This window comes from Macrotis lagotis, chromosome 5 (assembly GCF_037893015.1).
Source record: "Macrotis lagotis isolate mMagLag1 chromosome 5, bilby.v1.9.chrom.fasta, whole genome shotgun sequence".
Lineage (NCBI taxonomy): Eukaryota > Metazoa > Chordata > Mammalia > Peramelemorphia > Peramelidae > Macrotis > Macrotis lagotis.
The window spans coordinates 26157210-26183733 of record NC_133662.1 but is presented as its reverse complement, the minus strand read 5'-3'; the positions used below and the strand labels follow the sequence as shown (position 1 = coordinate 26183733).

Sequence of the window (26524 nt, the reverse complement as noted above, 5' to 3'; positions counted from 1 at the left end):
TTTTTTGATGGCCTTCAGGTAATCTAATGATTCTGACATTTTTCCTGGAACTATTTTCTAGGTCAGTTATTTTCTTCAATGGATTTTTATATCTCTTTTTCTGTTTGGTCAATTCTATTTTTAAGCAGTTATTTTCCCAAGCTTTTGACTCTTTTTTTTTCATGATTTTCTTGATCTCATTTCTTTTCCCAATTTTCTTCTGCCTCTTTTATATGATTTTTTGAGCTCTTGCATGAATTTTTTCTGGGCTTAGAACCACTTTCCATTTTTTTCTTTGGGGTTGTTTACCTAAAGCTGCACTGATATTGCCTTGAGGCCCATGAGTATCCCTCTTGTTTGGTGCTGGTTCTAGTGCTGGTATCTGGTGTTTGCTGAGGCCAATGGGATGTTTCTGTGTTTCCCTGGAGACACACTGAAACACATGGTTGGTGGTCTGGCTGCTGGTGGCTACCTCTTTTCCCAGGGCTATTGTGAAACATATAACAGTTCTCTGAGGTTTAAAATAATTCTTTGGTAGTTTGAATGGTTTGTTAATGAAAAAGTAAAATAATTTAGGCAGTATAGTCACTGTCATTATATTGGCATGACCTATCTTTATACTTATCAAATGATTTGGGCTTTATTTCTTTTAAGACTGTTTTCTAAGTGCATGTATATAGTTCCTTTATGTCTTCCTAGATAGACTCACAAGTAGGTGATACATTCTTTAATTATTTTGACTGGAATATCTCTATCTCTTCCTGTTGGATTTTTTTGTTGGCAATATATAGCTTTTTTTTTGTTTTTTTTTTTTTTTGTTTTTTTAGTTTTTACAAGGCAATGGGGTTAAGTGGCTTTCCCAAGGCCACACAACTAGGTAATTATTAAGCGTCTGAGGCTGGATTTTGAACTCAGGTACTCCTGACCCCAGGGCTGGTGTTCTATCTACTGAGCCACCTAGCTTCCCCAAATATATAGCCTTTTGACTGATGAGTTATATGTATTTATTTTCTATACTGCAGTTTTATTAAAATTATTGTCATTTAATTTTGGAGTTCTTTAGCTAGATCATCATAGTATGTCCAAAAAGTGATTTTTTAAAAATAAATTTATTTTCCAACTACATACAAAAATAGTTTTCAACATTCACTTTTTGTAAGATTTTAAGTTCCACATTTTTTTCTCCCTTCTTCCTTTCCCTCCCCTTGAAAGCGAGTAACCTAGTATAGATTATATACATATATTACTATGTTAAACATATTTCCATATTAGTCATGTTGTGAATGAATCAGAGAAAAAGGGGAAAAAAGCATGACAAAAAAAACAACACCAAGCATCAAATTTAAAAATGGAAAATAGGGCAGCTAGGTGGCTCAATGGATAGAGCACCGGCCCTGGGGTCAGGAGTACCTGAGTTCAAATTCGGCCTCAGATGCTTAATAATTACCTAGCTGTGTGGCCTTGGGCAAGTCACTTAACCCTGTTTGCCTTGCAAAAACCTAAAAAAAAAAATGGAAAATAGTATGCTTTGGTTTGCATTCAGATTCCATAGTTTTTTCTTTGAGTGTATCTTGTATTTTCCATCACAAGTCCTTTAGAATTGTCTTTGATCATTGCACTACTGAAGAAAACTGGCTCTATCATGGTTGATCATCCATCATACAACGTCACTGTTAATATATGCTATGTTCTCCTGGATATGCTCACTTCACTCAGCGTTAGTTCATGTAAGTCTTTCCAGGCCTTTCTGAAATCAACCCATTCATGATTTCTGCAGAGCAATATACTCCATCACATTCATGTACCACAATTTTTTAGCCATTCCCCAATTGATAGACATTCCCTCAATCTCTAATTCTTTGCCACTACCAAGAAAAGCAGCTATACATTTTTTTTGTACGTGTGGATTTTTTCCCCCTTTTTTCATGATGGGATATAGACAATTAAGAGAACAATGTACACATTAGCAAAAATACTGTGAGATGAGCAACCTTGATGGAAACAGTTTTTCTCATCAGTCCATTGAGCTAGAACAACTGTATTAGACTGGCCATAGAATGTATTATCACCATCCAGAGGAAGAAAAACAAAACTCACAAAAAAATAACTCTTCAGAATCTGATGAACACTTTATTAAAATTATCTCTTATGTATCTCTTTTCCTTAAAACTAATTCTTCATACTGAAAATGGCTAATTTGTAAACATGTTTAGCAAAATGTGAATGTACAATACTAACTTTGATTGTTGGCATCTGAGGGAAGGGAAGGGAGGGTAGAAGGAAATTTTGCAACTTAAAAATATCTATGTGCATACTGATGAAAATAAATAAATGTTTTTTTAAAAAAATGGGATATAGACTTAGTAGGTGCATCAAAGGGTTTACACAGTTTTATTGCCCTTTGGGCATATTTACAAATTGCTCTCCAGAATGGTTGGATCAGTTCACAACTTCACCTACAGTCCATTAATGTCCAAGTTTTCCCACATCCCCTCCAACATTGATCATTTGCCTTTTTGTCTTGTTAGCCAATTTGATAGGTGTGAAGTGGTACCTCAGAGCTGTTTTAATGAACATTTATGTAATCAATAATGATTTAGACCATTTTTTATATGACTTTAGATAGTTTTAATTTCTTCATCTGAAAAACTCCCTGTTCATATTCTGTGACCATTTATCAATTAGGGAATGAGATAGTTTTGTTTATTTCATTTATTATACTGATGCCTTCATTTCTTTTTCTTTTTTTATATTGCTTTAACTAGAATTTCTTGAACCATATCAAATAATAGTGATTATAATGGATGTTCTTGATTTATTCAACAAAACCAATAAAATTTTCAAGCAACCATTCAGATTTTTTTTAGCTAATTACAGAATAGCCATTATAGCAATTGATTATGCCATCTTGGAGGATGATTATTCATTTTAGTTGATCTCTTTGTTTTATACTTCTTCAGTAATAGTCATAGATCTTCACAGTCTCTGAATTTTGTTATTTCAACCTACTGAACCACTAAGTACTTTTTGATAATAATTTGTAATTAATATATGCTATTATTTTATGCTTATCAAAGTCTACTAGCATTCATTAAGAACCTCTTACATACAAGTACTCTGCTAGTAGCTGAGGGTACAAAGACATTAAGGAGTCCCTGCCCTCAAGGAGCCAATATTCTAAAAGGGAAGAAAACATATGCACATGTGTGCATACATACATACATATATATGTACACATATTCACCCATACACATAGTGAGTAATATATATTTCCATGTTAAACTAATATTTTCCAATTTTAAACAGTACACATATACAGATTTATATTTATGCAATACATACATATATACATATAAAAATATTACCAATATAAGGTAGTCTTAATGGGAACAGTATAAGTAACTGAGATGATTATGAAAGGGATTCTAAGAGACAGAGATGAGGAAGAGCATTCCAGGGATAATGGGCAAAGCCCGTACAAAAATATAGATAGGAAAGATGGAGCTTCCCCTTCTCTGAGAGAAGAGATCCTGGATTTTAGTGTGGAGCCCTTCTCTTCCTGTGTGATTTTAGGGATGTCACAAGTATCTAAGTATCATTCTCCCCACTTGCAAAATGTATGGTAACACTTGCCATTATTATTATTATTATCATTATTATTATTATTAAGTTATTAAATAATTATTAAAGGATGAAAGTATATGATTTATTAAAAAATCTTAAAAACCTGTCAAGTGCTTTATGAAGTTAAAGTATTATTATAATATGCTTTGATTTTGAGAACTGTTCATATTATTCTAGGTATGATTTTATTATTATTATTTTCCCTAATGTCACAGTCTCATTTTGTTTTCTCCCATAAATTTATCCAAGCTTAAGACTTGGAGCTCTATTTTATTTCTGCCAGGATCTAAACAGATGGTTTTTTACCCATCCTCATCATCCACAGTTTCTTTCCTGGTCTGTATTCCATCTTGGTCCTGATCTCCTTTAGGCTATAGCCCTTTTCATAATTACCTTGGCACTCTTTCAAGCTGAGCTTTCTAATTTTAGATGCAAAACATTACAGGTCCAGACCACAGATGTGCATTGAAATATGCACAGTGTAGTTACCAAGCCATTTCTAAAAGTCATGATAAAAAGAAGCATTCATTGAAAGAGATTTAGAAAATCCACCATAGTTTCCATTTTAGGTTTATTTTTGTTTTTTTCTCCCCCTACCTTTTATTCTTTAATAAAATTGTACCCTCTTGATTAGAATCAGATTTTGAGGATATAATGTTTTATTTTCAGTATGTTAAGTCATTAATTTATACATTTTTATTTACAAATCCATTAGTTTTTTGATTACATAGTATCTGAAATATAATACCTATTTTAATTGCTCTACAATATACAATAGATTTTTTTATTTACATGATTATAATAGAGAAACAAGATTCTTCGAAAAATCCTCCAAAGGGAGGATTTTTATCTAAGCTTTGAGCATTTTTGCCCCAAGACTGTATCAATATGACCAAAATTTAGGGAAGACTGAGTAATTATTTTGAGCCTAATTAATGTGTATTGAAGATCACCCAGACAATGTTGTTTCATGGTAATATCAATAATACATTGTATGTACTTTTTCCCTCATCCTTTCATCTCATTTCTTTTTCTGCTCTTTCTCATGTCCACAATGAACTCTTTCCCCAAAGTCATCTGTTGCAGTAGTTTCTTCTTTCTTTGAGACATGGTTCCTTCTCCTTCATGAAATATTCTCTTCACCTTCACCTTCACCTACTTCAAAACTGGGGGGGATGTTTCCTTGACTATAATTACAGAATCCAATGTAACTGTGTACTTATCTTCCCTATCCCTCCCTCCCCCCCCTTCCCATTGGATTATAAGCTTTTTGAAAGTAGCCTGTGTTAAGATATTTTGTTTTTTGCTTGTTAGTTTTATCCCCAAGCAATTAACACCATGTGTTTTTTTTTTAATTTTTACTTATTTAAGGAAATGGGGTTAAGTGACTTGCCTAAGGTTACACAGCTAGATAATTATTACGTGTCTGTGGCTGGATATGAACTCAGGTCCTACTGACTTCAGGACTGGTGTTCTGTCCTCTGTACCACTGAGCTGCCCCTTTAACCCCATGTCTTAAACATAGTAGGTGCATATTAAGTATAAAAAGGATGACACTGCTTAAATGCAGTGAGTGACAACAAACATCTGAGGAATATTATTGTTCATAATATTGCAGCTATATTAGTGTGATATGAAATATGTCTGGGGATTTTTGTTGCCTATTGAGTTCCTAAGCTTCCTTCAAAGCACAGCAAAGTTCTCACATCCTTCATGAAGCTTTTTCTGATTCCACAAGTTTTTAGTGGAATTCTTCCTCAAGCTATTTTGTATTTAGTTTATATATGTTTTATCTTTCCTCCTCTGTTTATATATTATTCCTCACCCTCAGTGTAATGGGGTCTCTTAAAAGGCCTTTTTAGTTGGCATTCAATACATTAAATAGAACTGAATTATACTTAATAGTAGTCAGCCTTAAGTTAATACTATCCTATCAATGCATTAACTACTCTAGAATCCCAAGAAATCTACAGATATTTCTTGCATACTTCTATTAAAATGTGGTGAATATAGAAAAATGTGAACCAAACTAATTATTAATGTCAACTGCTAGTATGTGCTATCACCTTGAAAGAGAAATAAGCAATACATTGACCTGAGTTCAAAACCAGCCTCAAGACTTTTACTAGTGCTCTGGGCAAGTTACTTAGTCTTTCTTTGCCTCAGTTTCCTCATCTATAAAATGTTGGTTATACTTATCAACATACAATCATAATTTCAAGAATCTTCTGAGAATACTAGGGTATATTTTAATAGAAATGAACATTCATGTGGAACCCCAAGGGTTCCCAATCCATACGCAGAATTTGCATTTTTATAACAACAGGACAAAGGAAGGAGGCAATACTGCTGGGGGAGTATGACATAGGTTGGATGGGGAAGGGGGAGCAGTGTAGTAAAGGTGGGGAAAAAAGACAAAACCCCTCTGAAAGGAGAGGAGCAAGCGAAGGCAACAGCTACATTCTCTTGGGATCTGATAGACTCTGAATAGGATGATCTAGACCCTGTCTTGACTCCTATGACATAAAGGGAGCCCAGCTTGGGATACAAACAACAAATTATGCCAACTGTGGGGGCAGGAGTTGGGGAAAGCTTCATTCTTGATATATTCAGATCTTTCTGCAAGCTTTGGGTCCAGTGTTTCTGGAAAACAAGGCAACTTAAAAAGACAAGTTCAGGGGAACACTTAACACAATGGAAGCTGATTTATTTCATTGTTGTATGGACCAAATGGACAAATAATATGTATAAAGTTCTTTATAAACTTAAAAATGCTATATATTCCAAAGAATAACTGAATAAAATAGAAATTTCATTTCTTTTGTCCTTTTAAACCAAAAAATAATCAACAAATACCTTTTTTATCAAATCAGAAACTAGAAGAAAATCATCTTGGCATTTTAAAATATAATATATGTTATTCTCAGATTAAATATTGAATGATTGACAAATTTTGAAAGTCATTTTATTCTTCCTTTTGACCATAAATGAGATGCACCCCTCAAAAATGAATCAGAAAGCCAAGATATGAGAAAGTTGCAGGATTTCTGTTTTCAAAAGCAGCAACGATTGAGGAAAGATGACAGTAGAAAAATGTCCTTTGAATTAAGTAGCAGAGAAGTTTGCAATGCAATCTCTAATGAAAATGTCTGATAGCTTACTTCAGAAACATATCATTTAGGAAGACAGAGGGGTCTAGAATTCAAGAGCACATGGGAACAATTCAGTTCATTGCCATGAACTTCAATTTCTTCAACTGTAGAATGAGAGGCTAACATTCATGTTCCTCCTCCTCCAATTCTAAAATATAGGACTTATTGCTTAGTTTACATTATAGGTAACATTCATAGAATTCTCTAGGAACATTTCCCAATGATCATGTTTTAATCTGTGACTTGAACACTAAGTTTAAAACATTGTGCTAGTCATTGGGGAAAGAGGTATGCCAAATAATGGAGTCCTTCCCACAGATGAACTTACAGAAGAGACATAAATAGTGATGCAAATTATAATTCTGCAATGGCACATGAAGGGTCAAACTGAATGTTGTTCATCCTTCATTTTTGAAGAGGACAAGTGAAATTAAAATGTACCCGTCCCCTTTTCATTCATTTTGTCTTTTCTGCTCCAAGCATAAGCATAATGACTAACATACATTGGGCATTTAATAAGTGTTTATTGAATTGACTTATGATTTTGATTTAGCTTAGTACTCACTTTTTACAATGCTAGGGCAGTATACAATTTATAGAAATTTTCCTGCCCCCTACCCCCCCCACCACTCAACAAATTTTAAAACTTCATTGCCAAGTGAATTCACTTGGAAGTTGATAATTGAATGACTTTGTAGCTATTTGTAGTGGAGACTCAAGAAAAAGGTTTGGTACCACATGATTCCCAGAGAGACTACTTGGAAATAGAAGAACTTTATTGGTTTATCAAAACCATGTGTAGGTTTTCTTAACAGTTGCACAAGTATGAGACCATAGTGTGAACTAACAATGTTAAGATGTTCAATACTCAGAATTTTAAAAAGAAATTAAGTCAAACAATGTGGCATAATTGTGGTCCTTCAAAGAATAAGTTGTTTTCTCTTTGTAACTGTTTGTGCCACTGTCCAAATGGTTCATAATTTGATGCTGTAGTTAAAGGAGAGAACATTCAAAGAGGCTACATTATATCAATGATATAGATTGTGTTGAAAGAGGAAGGGGGGGGAATGTAGCAGCTTCAATTAATTGAAAGTTATTAGTGGTAGTAGTAGTGGTTGTGGTGGTAGAGGTGGAGGTTCAGTTCCAAGTTAAGCATATATAAAACTGATTAGATGGGAGAGAGTAGAAAAAAGAAATTAAAAAAGAATCCTAAATCCCTGCCCTTGAAAAGCAAAGTGCCAGTTTTTGTTATGTGTTATCTACAAATAAAAATGATTCCTTGACATCTAGGTGGTGCAGTGGATAGAGCACCAAACCTGGAGTCAGGAAGAGTTTATCAAGAGTCTTCTTGTTGTGTTCAGATCTGTCTCCAGGCACTTGGTAGCTGTAGAACCATGACCACCTCACTGAACCCTGCTTGCCTCATTGCTCATCTGTGAAATTAGCTGGAGAAGGAAGTGGCAAATCACTAATGCATTTTGCCAAGAAAACCCCGAAGAAATAGTGCTTTCTAGTACTTGTTTTTTTAATTGCTGAGAGGAGTCTAGATAAACAACAAAAACCAGTTTAATAGAGAGAACATTGCCATGCACTCTGATAACAGAAATGTATACATAGTTTCTTCCCTGGAGCAGGAGTTGTCTTGGAAGCAGAGGTGACAGATACTGTAGGTTTCTATTCAAGATGTCCAAGTCTTGGGGCTTCCCTAATTTACTGAAAATAGAAGTTCATCGCATTTTCGTGTTCTAGACTCCTATGGCAGTTTAGGTAAGCCTATGGACTCCTCAGAATAATGTGCTTAAATGCATAAAATGCAAAAGAAATCAATTATATTGAAATACAGTTAGGAAAATGCTTTAAAAAACACTGATTTAGGGACTTTGAGAGATGGAGACAAGATGGCAGAGCAGAGAAAGCGCTCAGCTTAGTTCTTCCAATATTCTCTTCCAAGCAGCTTTCAGATAAGACCTTAAATTGAATTCTGGTGGGACAGAAACAACAAAAAGCCAGAGTTTTTTCCCAATCCAAAACAACTTAGGAGGTTCACAGGAGAAATATATGACATGGAGTTGGAGGCTAACCCAAGCCCATATGGATGCATTTCCCATGATAGGACCAGGTGGTGGCAGCAGAAGCGGCAGCAGCTTCAGAAACTCTGAAACCAGAGACAGTAAGGGGACCTGACTACTGGTCAGAAATTACAGAGGACTCCTGTATTATTATTATTAGTTGCAGGATTAGACTGCAACTCCATTTATTATACCCTCTTCAGGGCAGGGAAGACCATTTTTTTTGGTCAAGATGGGATAACCCCAAGGGGGTTATCGCTTTTGGTCACAATGGACCAAGAATTCTGGGAAATAGATAGCAATGAAAAAAGTCTGAAGCTTGAGACAGTGCCCCATTCCTTCCTCACCCTGACATAGTGTAGAAACATGAGCAAGCAACAAAAAAGAATATGTCCATAAGCTTCTGTGGTGAAAGGGAAGAGCAGGGCACAAGCACAAAAGAAGACAATCAAGTACAAACTAAACCTTAACAAAAGTGAAATGGAAATGATTTTCAAATTCATAAGAATGGTAGAGAAGAAATTAGGCAAAAAATGAAAGCAAAGGAAGAAAATTATGAAAAGAAAATTAACCGCTTGTTAGAAGAGGCAAAAATACTGAAGAAAATAAAATCTTAAAACAGAATTGGACATATAGGAAAGGGGATACAAAAAGTCACTGATGAAAAGAACTCCTTCAAAAGCAGAATTGGCCAAATGGAAAAAGAGTTAAAAATCTCACTGAAGAAAAGAAAGTCTTAACAATTAGAATTGGGCAAGTGGAAGCTAATGACTCCATGAGACATCATTAAACAGTACAAAAGGGCAGCTAGGCAGCTCAGTTGATACAATACTAGCTTAGAAGTCAGGAGACCTGAGTTCAAATCTAGCCTCAGACACTTAATACCCTAGCTTGTGACCTTGGGCAAGTCACTTAAACCCATTGCCTCACAAAAATAAAAAGAAAGAGAATATTAAAATCAAAAGAATGAAAGGGGGGAACCGGGCAGGACCGAGATGCTGAGGGCAGCATGCAAGGCGCTCCTGTGGGGTCGGACTCTGGCCCCAGCCCGCACGCCCCCGGCCAGGGTGGCCCCGGGGGCCCCGTGCGTGCCGAGCCCCCCGGGGAATGGCCTCTTCCTCGAGGCAGCCCGAGCCTACGCAGACAATAAAGCAGCCAAGACCAGCCAGATGGATGATCTGCCTTCCTCCATGCTGCTGAAAGATTATCAAAATATCCCTGGAATCAACAAGGTAGATGATGTTGTGAAAAGACTCCTGTCTCTGGAAATGGCCAACCAGAAGGAGAAAATGAAGATAAAGACAGAACAGTTGCTAAACAAGATCACAGTAAACCCAGAAGATATCACATCCCTGGAAGCTCGAGTTATAAAACTGACCATCAAGATCCGGAACTATGAAGAACACATGCAGAAGTATCATAGGACAAGGCTCACAAGCGATCCCTGCTTATGACCATTGACCAGAGAAAGAAGCTACTCAAAAAACTTCAACAGACCAACTTTGAGGTGTTTGAGAAGACCTGCAAAGATCTGGGCATCGAGTACACATTTCCTCCTCTGTATTACCAGTCAGTGCATCGAAGATGGATGGCTAAGAAGGCTTTTTTGTATTAGGGTTTTCCAGGAGGCACAGAAGCTGAAGAACTTGAAGAAGCAAGAAGAAGCAATAAAACGTGAAGCAACAAAGAGACCGGGGAGTCAGAAAACTCCCATTTAATAGCCCAGGCTCCACTAACCATGCGGCACTTTATTAAATTCAAAAAAAATTAAGTTAAAATTCAGTCATCCTTATGTCCTGGCAGAATATGAAGAAGGACAGAGTTGAAGACTTGAGAAAAGAGAAAGAGACTTCACCAAGTATGTACCTGAAGACTCTTGTGAGGTTCATACACATGGACACAGGCATGCTGACTCCCAGGAGGCAAGAACACGACCCAACTAGTTTTGTTTTTGCAGTGTCCAGAATGGTTGAATGTTTTAATAAATGATATAAGAATTAAAAAAAAAGAATGAAAAAAAAGGTGAAAATGTGAGCTATCACAGAAAAATTATTGACTTGGAAAATAACTTGATGAGAACTAATTTAAGAATTAATAAACTACTTGAAAGCCATGATGAAAGAAGCATAGGCATTATATTTCAAGAAATTATGAAGGAAAACTTTCCTAAAACTTAGATATAGAGCATACAATAAAAATTCAAAGAACCCACTAATTCACCTCCTGAAAATCTAAATTGCAAAATGAAAATGCCCAGTAATATCATATCCAAATTGCAGGTGAAAAAAGAAAATACTGCAGATGACCAGAAAGAAACAATTTAGAGCCATAGTTAAGATCACACAAGAATTAACAGCTTTCATGTTGAATGAGTAAAGGGCTTGGAATATGATTTTCCTGCAAGTACAGGAACTGGTATTGAAATAATCTGTCCAACAAAACTTACTCTAATACTTCAAGAGAAATAAATTTATACTTAATGAAATGGAGAGGTTTCATACATTCCTGATGAAAAGATCAGAGCTCAAGAGAAGAAAACTAAAAGGATTCAATAAGGTTAAAACTGCTTGCTTTTATGAATGGGTAAATGATACATGTATCTTCCAAGAAAATTATTAGGGCAATTAGAAAATTTCTATACAGAAGAAGGGTTCAGAAGTGGGTAGATTATATTGGGATGATATTTTAAAAAATGTTAGTGAGAAAAAAGAAATGCCTTGGAAGAAGGGAGGAGGGAGAAGAAGAATGGTAGAAATTATCTCACTTAAAAAAAGTAACACATAGGGGGCGGCTAGGTGGCACAGTGGATAAAGCACCGGCCCTGGAGTCAGGAGTATCTGGGTTCAAATCCGGTCTCAGACACTTAATAATTACCTAGCTGTGTGGCCTTGGGCAAGCCACTTAACCCCGTTTGCCTTGCAAAAAAAAAAGTAACACATGGAAGAACTTTTAAAGTGAATATGTTGGAGTGGACTGTGGCAAAACCTAATCCTCACATCTAAATTTGTTGAGAGGGAAAATATGTATACATACTCAATTGGTAATAGAAATCTAGTTTATCCAATAGGGAAGTAGGAGGAAAAGGGGAGAAAAGAAAGAGGTGTGATAAAAGGGAAAAACAGATAAAAGAAGGCGATGGTCAGAAGCAAAACAGACCTTGGAGAAGGTGAAGGATAATGAGAAGAAAATAGGATGATGGAGGGAAATGGAAAATTATTAATCACAACTCTCAATTAAAGGGATTAGTTCATCCATAAAACAAGTAGATAACCGAATGGATTAGAAACCAAAATCCAGCATTATGTGATTTACAATAAAGAGACACACTTGAAACAGTTTTATGCACAGTTAAAATAAGAGGCTGGAGCTCTATTACCCTTCAATTGAAGCCAAAAAAAAAAAAAAAAAGACAGGCATAGCAATCTTGACCTCAGACAAAGCAAATTCAAAAATAGACCTAATTAAAAGGATATGCCTGGAAACTACATCTTATAAAAAGGAATAATAGACAATGAAGTAATATCAATACTGAGCATGTATGCATCAAATAGAACTAGATAAATCTAATCCTAAAATGAATAAAAAGTCAAGGAAATAATGTAATCTTAGAAAAGTTAAAAAATGATAGGCATCTGAAGAAAACTGAATGAGAATAGAAAGTATACATTTTTCTCAATAGTACATAGCACCAAACAAAATTAGTCATGACTTAGGGCATAAAAATCTTGCAACCAAATATTGTAAAGCAGAAATATTAAACATACCCTTTTTAGATAATAATGCAATAAAATTGATTTTAACAGGTACATGGAAGGATAGATTAAAAATTAAATAGAAATGAAATCTAATTTTAAAGAATGAATAGGGCAGAAAACAAATCATAGAAACAATAATTTCATTAAAGAGAATGATAACAATAATATAACATTCCAACCTTTCTGAAATGCTGCCAAAGAAATATTTGGGGAAGATTTTCTATCTCTAAAACCATACATCAATGAAAGAAAAAAAAGAACAGATCAATGAATTAGGTAAGCAAAATACCAAAAAAGACCCAACTAAATTATATTTCCTTTTATATTCTAAGTCCATTAGATTTCTCCCTGAAGGTGGATAGCATTTTTTTTTTGCATCCTAAGTCTTTTGGAATTATCTTGGATCATTGTATTGATCAGGATAGCCATGTCTTTCACAGTTGACCATTTTAAAAACATTGCTTTTATTATTCACAATGATTTCCCTCTTCTCACTTAGCATCAGTTCATATAGGTCTTGATATTTTTAATGAAATTATTCCCCTCATTATTTATTACATAGCAAGTGTTCCATCCCAATCGTATGTCACAGTTTATTCAATCTTTCATCAATTGATTAGCACCCCATCAAGACCTATTTGTATAAAAATTTATGGCAACTTTTTATAGTGGGAAAGAATTGAAAATTTAGGGGATGACCATCAATTAGGAACTGACTGTTTCATTTACCTATGGTATATGATTGGGTTGGAATATTATAGTGCTTCAATCAACTGGTTTGAGAAATTCTGGGAAGTCTTTATATGAATTGATGTAAAGTGAGGTGATCAGAACTAGGGAGAATATTTTACACAGAAAAAGCAATATTATAAGGATGATCACCTGTGAAAGACTTAGCTTCTCTGATCAAGACAATAATTCAAGATATTTCAAAAAGACCCATGATGAAAAATACTTTCCAACTCTATAAAGAGAACTGATAAACTCTGAATATAAATTGAAAATTTTAATTTTAAAAGATATTATTTTATATAATTTTAATATAATTTAATATATAATTTATATATTATATATCTATATATTTATATAATATATAATTTAATAATAATATAATTTTATAAGATATTATTTTAGCTTCCCATACCATCCTTGTAAGGGTTAACCAGATTGGCAATAGCAGTGTAGAGAGGATGAGAAGACTCCTGTCTCTTTAATTTTCTTGTTTTATATTTTTGTTAGGTTTTCTTTTGCAGAATAGGGGCAACTAGATGGTGCAGTGACTAGAGCACTTGGAATCATGAGGACTAATTTTCAAATCCAGTCTCAGGCACTTGACACTTACTAGCTATGTGATCTTGGACAAGTCATTTAACCCTGATTGTCTCACTTCCAGGGCTATCTTCAGTTGACCTGATTCACATCTAGCTCTGGAGGAGAAATTGAGTCTGGTGACTTAACCCAACACCCCCTTACTCAAATCCAATTCATGTGCTTGTCATAGCATCACCTCCTTGATATCGTGGTCTTCTTTGAGGATGAAGGATAAATATCAATCAATCAATCAGTCATCAGTTTTCCAATATGACTAATATGAATTTATTTTTTGCTTAACTTCAATTGAACCCTTTTCAAGGAGGAGCAGGGGTAGGAGGAAGACTATTTAGAATTCAAAATTTTTAAAAAAAGATTGTTAAAAAATTTACAAGTAATTGGGAAATGTTTAATAAGATAAGTAAAAAGAGTATTAAACATATTGATCTAAAACAAATGACATGAAGGCTAAAGTATTAGGAATGGAATCTATGACTGTAGCTTTGGAAACCAATGGAACTAGGATTTTGACAATGAACTGATTATCCTTTGATATTGAGATTACTATGCATCCCTCTGGAGAGAAGCAGGTGCCTCTGGGATTATATTCTGATGGGAGAACAAACCCCTATGTTCAGACTTCTCAAATGATCAAACCCATTCTGAACTTGTAGGAATTGTAGGCCTGTTCACAGACAGGGACTCCCAAGAAATATTTTCCCACCTAACCCCACTCTTTTGGTGGTGGTAGGAAATGCAGCTAGGTGTCATAGTGGACAGAGTACCAGCCTTGGACACTGGAAAATCTGAGTTTGGATCCTCCCTCAGACACTAGCTGTGTGACCCTAAACAAATTACTTAACCTTTCGGGGCCTTAGTTTCCACATTTGTGAAGTGAGAAGGCTGGACTCCAAATCTTCTCAAGTCCCTTCTATCTTTGATAGAAATCAGATCTTTGATATTGTGACCCAATCCATTTAAACAAACTGAGGTTATAGATCACTATATATAGGCATTTATCTTTTCTTTAAGGTAAAAGGAGAAATGACCCTAATCCTTCTTCATGACCTTCCCACTCCCCATTTGTAGCCACCAACTCTCAGCATTGTTGACTAATTAGTATAAAAATAAAAACCAGGTTGCTTTTATTTAACTAATACAATTATTTAACTTTTCTTGAACTTCCTTGATCAAAATAATATCGAAAGCTGAGGCAACTGTTTAAATAATTCAGGTCAAAACTCCAACATTTCTGAATGTTACCTGCACTATTGTCCCAGATTCCCACTTTATTTTGACTGAAGGGACTTGAAGGTTTTTAGGAAGCTTGATCCTAATCCTTCTTTCAAGTAACTGACATTATAATTATTAAATAATACATAGACTCCAAGTAAAGAAATCATCGAAGCACCTTCATTCAAAGGTGACATTCCAGATGGAATGAATGTGTCACTTAATGATTTATTGATGCTATTTTTGGACTGTCTGAAAGGAATGAAAGAATTCAGGGATAAGATGGGGTGGAGTGGTGACAAGAGAGAGGCAGGAGTCTTCTCACCCTCTCTACACTGCTGTTTCCAATTCTGTTAACCCTTACAAGGATGGTATGGGAAGCTAAAATAAGCAGAAGAAAAAAATTCACCATTGAACACATTTCTAACTGGCTACATTCTAGTGAACTTATAGAAGGAAGACCTACATAGCTCATTGTATGATTTCAAAGCAGTAGACCCAGAATTTGTTTTATACATTGTTTAGAATAATTATTACATTATTCTATCTGACTGGTCTATTATAGGCCAGAAGGCTGGACTTGAAAGACCTGGATTCTGGGATGGAGTGGATGGAGCCAAGATGGTGGCATGAGAGCAGGAATTCCCATAAACTCATCCCCCCCAAAAACTCCAAAACTCATCAAATTATGACTCTAACCAAAATTTAGAGGGGTAGAACTCACAGAAAGACTGAGTGATACAATTTCCCAGTCCAAGCCAAATTAAGGGTTGGAAATTGCTGCAGTACAGCCAGGCAGAGCAAACCTGCTCCAGTCTTCTAGGAACAGCCTGTGGGGTGCCTGGGTCCCTGGGAGCCCCAGGGTCTATGGCAGAAGGGACCTAGGGATAGCCAGGGATGGCTTGAAGGGGCAGTGAGAGAAATCTGCAGCACTAGAGTGAGTGCAGAGCCCCAGTCAGTGAGTGCCTTGGAGCAGTCCTGCAGCAGGAACCTGCAATGGGAAACTGGGGAGCCACCCAACTCTTCCAGGATGCACAGCCCACAGAAGGCAAGGAGGTCAAGGGAGACTATAGATGTGTCTCTGCTATCCCTGGGGCAGGACACTGCTATTTGCCCACATCCAGATCCAAGTCTCGGTCTGGGCCCCCATACCACCAGGGAGGAGCAAGAACCTTCCTCACAGCTCCAGGGCAGAAGGCAGGCAAGAGAGCAGTCAGAGCCACTCTCTTTTTTTTTTTCATGACTCTTTTTTTATTTAATGTTTATTCTCATTTTGTACAAATAATGTTTTCTTTACATTAATAAAATATTCTTGTTTAAGAGTAAATGAAATACCCCCTCCCCCCATATAGACTTGCTTGGGTGATAAAGTAAAGGGGAGAGGAAAAAATTAAAATTAAAAAAAAATAATAGTAATAATTGTAGGTATGGCCAGGTGGCACAATGGACAGAGCACCAGCCCTGGAGCCATGAGCACCTGAGCCAACATCTGGCCCTTACACCCCACAAACACCCAGCCATGTGACATGCAAGCCACTCAAACCCCACTGCCCTGCAAAAACCAAAAAAAAAAAAAAGAAAAAACCCAAAATAAAATAAAACAGTAATAATAGTATGGGTGGCTGGGTGGCAGACAGAGCATTAGCCCTTGAGCCAGGAGCACCTGTGTCCAAATCTGGCCTCAGACGATCACCCTGCTATGCGGCCCCAGGCAGGCCACCCAGCCCCATTTGCCCTGCACCCCCCCCCCCAAATAAAAATAATAAAAAATGTGCTTCAGTCTTTGTTCCAGCATCAACACCTCTGTCATGGGTGGATCACATTCTTTATGATAAGGCTATGGCAAAAGGTACTTCCATATTTTTCCACCGTTGCCATTGCTGATCGCAACTCCCTCCTTTCGTATTTCTCCACTACCATGTACTATATTTTCTCTCTCCTTTCACTCTGACTCTTCTGTAGGGTAGGTGAGTTGTGCATCAGACAGATCCCTGGTCCTGGGGCCAAGAGGCCCCGAGCCCCCCTACCACTCCTTAGGCCCAGCATCCACCTGGCCCTATGGTCCCAGACAGGTCATCCAATCCCAGCCCCTTGCAAGAAGTAAAAAAGAAAACGTGTTATATATGACCACTCTCCCCCCATGGTCCATCCTCTCCTCCATGACTCACATTCCCCCCTTCCCCCTGTCCCCCCTCTCTCTTTCTTACTCCAGATGCCTATACCCCATTGAGTATATATGCTGTTTCCTCTCCTAACCACCTCTGATGAGAGTGAAGTTTTCCCTCATTCCCACTTGCCTTCCCCCCTTCCATATCATTGCAATAGCTCATTGTAATAAAGAAAAATCTTATTATATGAAATTTCTTGGCCTATTCCCCCTTTCCTTTTTCATTCTCCCATTACATTTCCCTTTTTTTTCTATTGACTCCATTTTTACACCATATTTTATCTTCGAATTCAGCTTTCTCCTGTGTTTCAACTATAAAAACTCCCTCTACCTGCTCTATTAACTGAGAAGGTTCATATGAGTATTATCAGAGTCATTTTTCTATACAGGAATACATGCAGTTCATCATCATTAAGTCCCTCATATTTTCCCCTTCTCCAATCTCTATGCTTCACCCAAGTCCTGTATCTTAAGATCAAACCTTCTGTTCAGCTCTGGCCATTCCAACAGGAACATTTGAAATTGCCCTGGTTCACTGAAAGTCCATCTTTTTCCCTGGAAGAGGACATTCAGCCTTGCTGGGTAGTTGATTCTTGGCTGCATTCTAAGCTCTTTTGCCTTCTGGTATATTATATTCCAAGACCTACGAGCTTCCAATGTAGTTGCTGCTAAATCCTGTGTGATCCTGATTGCAGCTCCACAATATTTGAACTGTGTCCTTCTGGCTGCTTGTAATATTTTCTCTTTGACTTGAGAGTTCTGGAACTTGGCTATAATATTCTTAGGGGTTGTTTTTTTGGGATCTCTTTCTTGGGGGGATCGGTGGATTCTCTCCATTTTTATTTTGCCCTCTGCTTCTAGAATATTAGGGCAATTTTCCTCTAGTAATTCTTTGAAAATGATGTCAAGGCTCTCTTCCTGATCATGACTTTCAGGTATTCCAATAATTTTTAAATTATCTTTCCTAAGTCTGTTTTCCATATCAGTTGTTTTTTCAGTGAGATGTTTCACATTTTCTTCTAATTTTCCTTTTTTTTGGTTTTGAAGTATTGATTCCTGATTTCTGGTAAATTCATCAATCCCCCTGAATTCTATTCTTTGTCTGAAGGATTTGTTCTCCTCAGAGAGTTTTCTTATCTCTTTTTCCATCTGGCCAACTTTTTGAACTGTTTTATCCATTTGACCTAAGCTGGTTTTTAGCATGCTATTTCCTTCAGCATTTTTTTGGATTTCCTTGACTAGGCTGCTGGCTTCATTTTCATGTTTTTCCTGCATCTCTCTTATTTCTTTTCCCAGTTTGTCTTCTAACTCCCCCATTTGATTTTCAAAGTATTTTTTGAGCTCTGTCATAGCCTGAGCCCAATTTCTGTTTTTCTTGGAGTCTTTAGATGCAGGAGTTTGTGCTTCCTCATCTTCACACTGAGTATTTTGATCTTTCTTGGGCTCATTTGCAAAATATTTCTCAATGGTGTTCCGCTTTTTTCTCTGCTTGCTCATTTTTCCAGCCTTAGCCTGTTTTTGGGGTGCTTCCTGAGCTTTTGGGACACACCCATAAAGGTCTCAGTGTGTGAGGCTCTGTCCTCCCTTAAGGTCTGTGAATGACCATAAGCGGCCCCCCTCTGCCACAGGGCTGAAGTGGAGGAGGCCCTGCTGTTCTATGGGGGGGCCTAGCTAGACTGCAATCAGGTTCTGAATGTGTTCAGAGCCCCAGAGTCCTGTTCCAGGGCCAGAGGACAGAGCTCTGCAGTCTCTCTCTCTCTCTCTCTTCACTCCCCTCCCTAGGTTAAATGGGCTCATGCCCTGGGGGCTGCAGCTTATTGGCTCCGCCTGCTTCTGTTTCCTGAATCTGGGCTGCAGAAAGACCAAGCTGCTCTCTGTGTGCCCTGAGGGCTGGGCTCCACAGGCTCCCTCTGGCACAGGTCCCTCTCTGTTCCCCCACTTTGTGCCCAGTGCTCCCCAGGGTGCAGCTCAGGAGACTCCCCCACTGCTGTGAGCCAAGGCTCCCAGCACCCTGGGGCTGCCTCTGGGAGGCTGAAGTTCTTTCGCTCTGGTGGGCCACCCCCTCTGGCAGGCCACCCCTCCAACCGGGGGAGCAGAGCCTTTCTGCTCTTTTCCAGGTTATCTTGAGTAGGAGAACTGCCTCACTGGGTCCCTCTGTGGGTTCTATCTCTCGAAAATTTAGTTATGAGTTTTATGAGAGAGCACCTAAGACATGATCCTTTCTTGTGGCCATCTTGGCTCCACCCCCACCCCCAGCCACTCTTAAGACCTTGGAGAAATTAAGGTCCCTGTGAGGTGTCCCAAAAATCCCTCAAAACTTGGGAGTGCAGTAAATCAATCATAGACTGAAGAAATGAGTAAACAGCATAAAAAGAAGAACCTGACCATAGAAAATTACTTTGTTCCCATGGAAGATCAAAATACACACTCAGAATATGACAAAATTGAAGCTTCTGTATCCAAAGCATCCAAGAGAATAGGAAATGGACTCAGGCAATAGACTCAAAAAAGACTTTGAAAAACAAGTAAGGGAGGAAGAGGAAAAATTGGGAAGAGAAATGAGAGCGAGGCAGATAAATCATGAAAACCAAGTCAGCAGCTTGGTGAAAGAAATACAAAAAAATTGAATAAAATAACATGCTAAAAACGATTTTAGGCCAAATGAAAAAAACAGCAATAATTCAAAAGACAAATGAGGAGAAGAATGCTTTAAAAAGCAGAATTGTGTCAGTATAATTAATTCTATGAATAACAAATCTAAGAAATTATATCAATAGATGCTGAAAAAGCTTTTGACAAAATACAGCACCAATTCCTACTAAAACACTAGAGAGTGTAGGAATAAATGAATTGTTCCTTAGAATAATAAGCAGTATCTGTCTGAAACCATCAACAAGCATTATATGCAATGGGGATAGGCTAAAGGCATTCACAATAAGATCAGAGATGAAACAAGGATGCCCATTATCACCGCTACTATTCAATATTGTATTAGAAATGTTAACTTCAGCAATAAAGAAGAAAAAGAAATGGAAGGAATTGGGAAGGAAGAGACAAAACTCTCACTCTTTCAGATTAACATGATGGTATCCTAAATAGAATCCCAAAAAATCATCTAAAAACTACTAGACATAATAGCAACTTTAGTAAAGTTGCAGGATATAAAATAAACTCTCATAAATACTCAACATTCCTATATATGACTAGCAAGATGCAGCAGAAAGAGCTAGAAAGAGATATTCCATTGAAAGCAACCTCAGACAATATAAAATACCTGGGGGGTCTACCTGCCAAGGCAGACTCAAATACTTTTTGAAAACAATTACAAAACAGTTCTCACACAAATAAAATAAGATTTAAATTACTGGGAAAACATCAGCTGCTCATGGACAGGTCATACTAATATAATAAAAATGACAATTCTACCAAAATTAAACTACTTGTTTAGTGCCCTACCAATTAAAATTCCAAAAAATTACTTTAATGAGTTAGAAAAAATTATAAGTAAATTCATATGGAGAAATAAAAAGTCAAGAATTTCCAGGGATTCATTGAAAAAATGCAAAAGAAGGTAGCTTAGCCTTACCAGATCTAAAATTATAATTATTATAAATATTATAAAGCATCAGTCATCAAAACTGTCTGATACTGGCTAAGAAACAATGGTGGATCAATGGAATAGACTAAACTGGGTGCAATAGCAGAAAATTATTATAGTAATCTACTGTTTGATAAACCCAAACAGTCCAGCTATTAGAATAAAAACTCTCTCTCTTTGATAAAAACTGTTGGGAAAATTGGAAGTTACTATGGAAGAACCCCTATACCAAGGTAAGATCAAAATGTATACAGGATTTAGACATAAAAAAGCAATATTATAAGCATACTAGGAGATCAAGAAATAGTTTACCTGTCTGATATATGGAAAGGGAAGCAGTTAATGACCAAGGAAGAGATAGAGAACATGGTTAAAAACAAAGTAGATAATTTTGATTACATTGAATTAAAAAGTTTTTGTACAGGCAAACCCACTCTAACCAAGATCAAAAGAAATGTAGTAAATTTTTACATTTTTTACATCTAGTACTTCTGACAAAGGACTTATTTCTAAAATATACAGAGAACTGAGTCAAATTTTCAAAAGAAAAAGCCATTCCCCAATTGACAAATGGTCAAAGGATATGCAAAGGCAATTTGCAGATGAGGAAATCAAAATGATCCATAGTCATATAAAATTGCTCTAAATCATTATTGATTAGAGAAATACAAACTAAAACAGCTCTGAGGTACCACCTCACACCTCTCATACTGACCCATAAGACCAGAAAGGACAATGATCTACGTTGGAAGGGATGTAGGAAATCTGGGACACTAATGCATTGTTGGTGAAGCTGTGAGCTCATCCAACTTTTCTGGAGAATAATTTGGAATTACATCCAAAGGGCAACTAAAATGTGCATACTCTTTGATCCAATAATACCACTACTGGTTCTTTACCCTGAAGAGATTATAAAAAGGGGTAAAAACATCACTTGTACAAGAATATTCATAGCAGCCCTGTTTGTGGTGGCAAAGAATTAGAAATCAAGTGAATGTCCTTCAATTGGGGTATGGCTTAACAAACTGTGGTGTATGTATGTCATGGAACACTATTGTTCTATTATAAACCAGGAGGGATGGGAATTCAAGGAAGCCTGGAGGGATTTGCATGAACTGATGCTGAGTGAGATGAGCAGAACCAGTAAAACATTGTATAGCCCAATAGCAATATGGATGTGATGATCAACCTTGATGGACTTGTTCATTCCATTAGTGCAACAATCAGTGACAATTTTGGGCTATCTGTGATGGAGAATACCATCTGTATCCAGAGAAAGAATTGTGGAGTTGGAACAAAGACCTAAGATTATTACCTTTAATTTAGGAAAAACACCCATTACCTTATTATGTAATTTTGCTATCTCTTATACTTTATTTTCTTACTTTAAGTATATGCTTTCTCTCTCATCACATTTAACTTAGATCAGTGTCTACCATGGAAACAATATAAATACTAACAGACTGCCTCCTGTGGGGGGGTGGGTGGAGGGAAGCAAGAATAGGGGAAAAATTGCAAAACTCAAAATGAATAAAATCTTTAAAAAATTTAAAAAATAAAAAAGCAGAAAAGATGATTAAAAAAACTCTCTGAAGAAAATTAACTCCTTCAAATATAGAACAGAGCTAAAGGAAGCTGATGACTTTGTGAGAAATGAAGGATCAATAAAAAACTACCAAAAGAATGAAAAACTAGAAGAATATGTGAAATATCTCACTGGAAAAACAACTGACCTAGAATACAGATCCAGGAAAGATGATTTAAAAAAAGTATTGGGCTACCTGAAAGTCATGACCAGGAAAAGAGCCCAGGCTTCATTTTTTAAGAAACAATGCATCAAAATTGCCCTGAGGTCTTAGCAGAGAGGAAAAATAGAAATTGAAGGAATCCATGAATCACCTCCTGAAAGAGATTCCCCCCCCAAAAAAACTCACAGGAATATTATAGCCAAATTTCAGAAATCCCAAGTCAAACAGACAATTCAACTACTGTGATTCCACAGTTAGGATTACACAGGATTTGGTGGCTTCTACATTAAGAGCTTGTAGGGCTTAGAATATGATATTCTGGAAGACAAACGAGCTTGGTTTACAACTGAGAATCAACCATCCAGCAAAACTGAACATCCTCTTTCAGGGGAAAAGTTGGATACCCAACTGACTAGAGCTGAATAGAAAGTTTGATCTCCAAGTACAGGTCTCAGGTGAAGCATAGAGATGGTGGATGAGAAGGACTAATTATGAGGAACTTAATGATGTTGAATTGTGTATAATCCTTCATGGGAAGAAGATACATAAAACTTATATAAACCTTATTTAAAAGAGCAGTTAGAAGAAGCATATATAAAGCACAGGAGGGAATTGAATAAAATGGCATAATATAGTATAAAGATGGAGTCAATGGGTGATAAAGAAAAGTACTGAGAGGAAGGGAAAGGAGAGGTAGAATGGGCTAAGATATTTAACATAAAAGAGTCAAGAAAAACCTTAGCAATGGAGTAGAAGGTGAGGGGGAATGAGTGAGCCTTCATTCTCATCAGAAATGGCTCAGGGAAGAAAAAACATACACACTTAATTGGCTTATAGAAATCTGTCTTACCCTAGAGATAAATGAGAGGAAAGGGATGAGATAAGGGGAATGGGGGAGGGGAGAGTGGGAGTAGGTGATAGAAAAGGGGGAAGATTGTAGAAGAGGATAATCTTATATAACACTTCTGAACAGGGACAGGGTGAAAGGAGAGCGAGAATAGAATAAATGATAGTGGAGAGATTAGAATGGAAGGAAATATAGCTGGTAATTTTGACTATGGGAAAAGATATATTGAAGCAACTTCTCTTGTAGACTTATGATAAAGAAGACAATTCACCCCAGTGACAGAGCTGATAGATCTGAACACAGACTGAAGTATACATTTTTTCCCTCTCATTTCACTTCTCTTGAGGTTTCTCTATCTTTTTGGAGGGGTGGGGCTTATATTTACTTTGACAAGAAGATCATTGTAATATAAAATAATATAATAAAAAATAAGGTAATAATGTAATAAAAATACAAATAAACCATAAAAAAGAAAGAACTGGATTCAAATTCTTCCCTTAATATTTATGATCTATGTAAATGGAGGCAATTTACTTAAATTCTCCAAACACCAGTTTCCTCATCTATAAAATACGGACATTAATATCCCTTACCTCTTTTTGGTGTTGTCAGAATCAAATGAGAAAATATATGCAAATTGCTTTCCAAATCTTTAGGTACTTTTTGATAATGAATTACTTGAAGAAATGAATAAATTTTATTTGATTTGGCATATAGCCATTATTGAAACCAGGAGAAGGAAATGGCAAACTACTGTAGTATCTTTCCCAGAACACCCCAAATGGTATAATGAATAGATAGACATGACTGAACCATAACAAAAAAGTATTAAAATATATTTATTTGAAGTAGGATTTATTTTTAGATGTTGTTAAGTTTATAAAAATTTGCTTTTCTAAATATTTTTCATTCCACCGTGATCTTTTTACTTTTTTCACAGGTAAAAATAAAATTGAAATTTCAGAAAATGACCTGAAAAAAATCCCACTAATTAAATGGTGTGTTTTAGAAACCATTCGTTTAGCTGCCCCTGGTATAATCACAAGAAAGGTGATCGAGCCATTGAAGATACTGGTGAGTTTTTATTTAAGTTTATACTAGCAAGTGTTCTAGATGAAAAGATTTCAGATTTTATATTTGCAATATCTTTCATGGTCCTATGTTCTGCAATGTATAAAAAAGTTCAAGAGACATAATTTATGGGTAACTAATCATTTTTATTAATTATGGCTAGTGAGTCATTAATAAAAGGAAAGTCATTTTACTTTCTGTCATAAACCAAAAGACTGGTCATGGGGCCTCAACCACTCAAAACTTATATGCTCTTGGAAGAGTGAGATTCCTAAGAGTGGAAATCAACTTTGGGTAATGAGAGAATGGATATTATAAATGAGAGGTGAACTTATTCTAATGAGGGTCTGGGAAGATGTGACTCTGATCACTTAGTTTTGAACAAAGAGACTTATCTATACCAGATGACCCCCTGTCTAGGGCAACCTAGACAAAAGGGGGAATCCATTTCTACTTAGACCTGTCAGACTAAAATACTATAAGCCAGAATTCACCACTTTTCCCAGGTTAGAATGTCTTTACCTTTAGATTAGATCAAAGTTTACTTAGGTGGGTGCCTCTTGCCCAGTATTTCATCTTATCGTCAACCCTACCTTTCAAAGAGTTGCTAGATAACCTAGTGGGGTTCATTTGTGAATGAGGAAATAGAAAGGGGAAAAACTCGAGTCCTAATTCAATAACTGGTCATGAGAGAACAATTCCTTCAGAGAGAGAGAGACTTGCTGGAATACATTAATAAAATTAATTGATAGCAGAATACTGTAAAGCATTATATAACTTGATCCTCACCTCAGTCTACATAGTAAGATAGTATTATCTATATTTTAGATGAGGAAACAGACAGTGGTCATCGACTCCCAAGAGTTTTTTTTTTTAATTATGCCACTTTAAGAAGCTATGTTTTTTCTTTCTGGATATAGATTATCTGTCTCTGGAATATTTTGGGGACATGGCTTTTTAAAGCTCTTTTTCAGCATATTACTACAAATACTACCTCAGTGTCAAAAGGAAGGACTGGAGGAATGATTTAATTCAAAATCCTTTCTTCTCTAGCAGTTCTTTCTTGGCCATTTCCTGTTAGTAAGGGGCAGCTTCTGAAGCTATTTGATTATGTTTGTTATTCTAATTGTGTCATTTTCATTTAAATCAAGGATGTAAAACAGGTCCACTTTGTTCTAATCTGTCCATGACAGCAGTGTGCTATAAGGAAAAAGGGACCTTAAGTTAAAGATTTGTATATCAGACCTAGTAGTCATATATTAGCAGTGGGGCTTTGGTCAAGTTGAACAGCTCATTTCTTTATTTATTTGATTGTTTGTTTACTTTTTTATTCACTTATTCATTTAGTTATTTCTTAATTAACTTTATATATATATATACATATACATATGTATATATATATATATATATATATATATATATATATATATATATATATATATATATATATAATTTAAATCTGAGCCTCCAATAATACCCATCTAGCAATACTATTGCAGGGATCAAACCATGACACATATAAAATACTTGTTAACCAGAAGCCTCTATAAGTTATTACTGAAAGTTTTTCTTTTTAATCTAGAATGCAGATATAAGAACAGATATCAGGAACACTTTAAAGAAGTTAGGTGGCACAGTGGATAGAGGGCCTGGACCGGAAGGCTAGAAAATGAGTTCAAGTATGACCTCAGACTCTTACTAGCTGTCTGACCCTGGGCAAATCACTTGATCCCATTTGCCTCAGTTTTATCATCTGTAAAATGAACTAGAAAAGGAAATGGACAACTATACCAATATCTTTGCCAAAAAAAAAAAAAATAACCCAAATAGGATCACAAAGAATTGGACACAACTGAAATAACTGAATAACAGCAGCTTCAAGAATACGTTAGCTAAAAAACAAAACCAAAAAAATGTAGTTTAAGAAGGCAACAAATAAGTGAAATGATGATGTATTCTTTTCTTGCAAA

General features: G+C 36.2%; 1 protein-coding gene and 1 pseudogene across 1 annotated transcript in view; both read left to right on the top strand.

The window, feature by feature from the left end:
- Window positions 1–26524, top strand: part of CYP39A1 (cytochrome P450 family 39 subfamily A member 1) — a 134422-nt gene that overhangs the window by 62549 nt on the left and 45349 nt on the right. The window contains exon 8 of the mRNA XM_074237105.1: window positions 24424–24557. Coding sequence (XP_074093206.1) covers window positions 24424–24557 — 134 coding nt within the window. The remainder of the gene's footprint in view (window positions 1–24423; window positions 24558–26524) is intronic.
- LOC141523707 (small ribosomal subunit protein uS15m-like) lies at window positions 9820–13561 on the top strand (annotated as a pseudogene).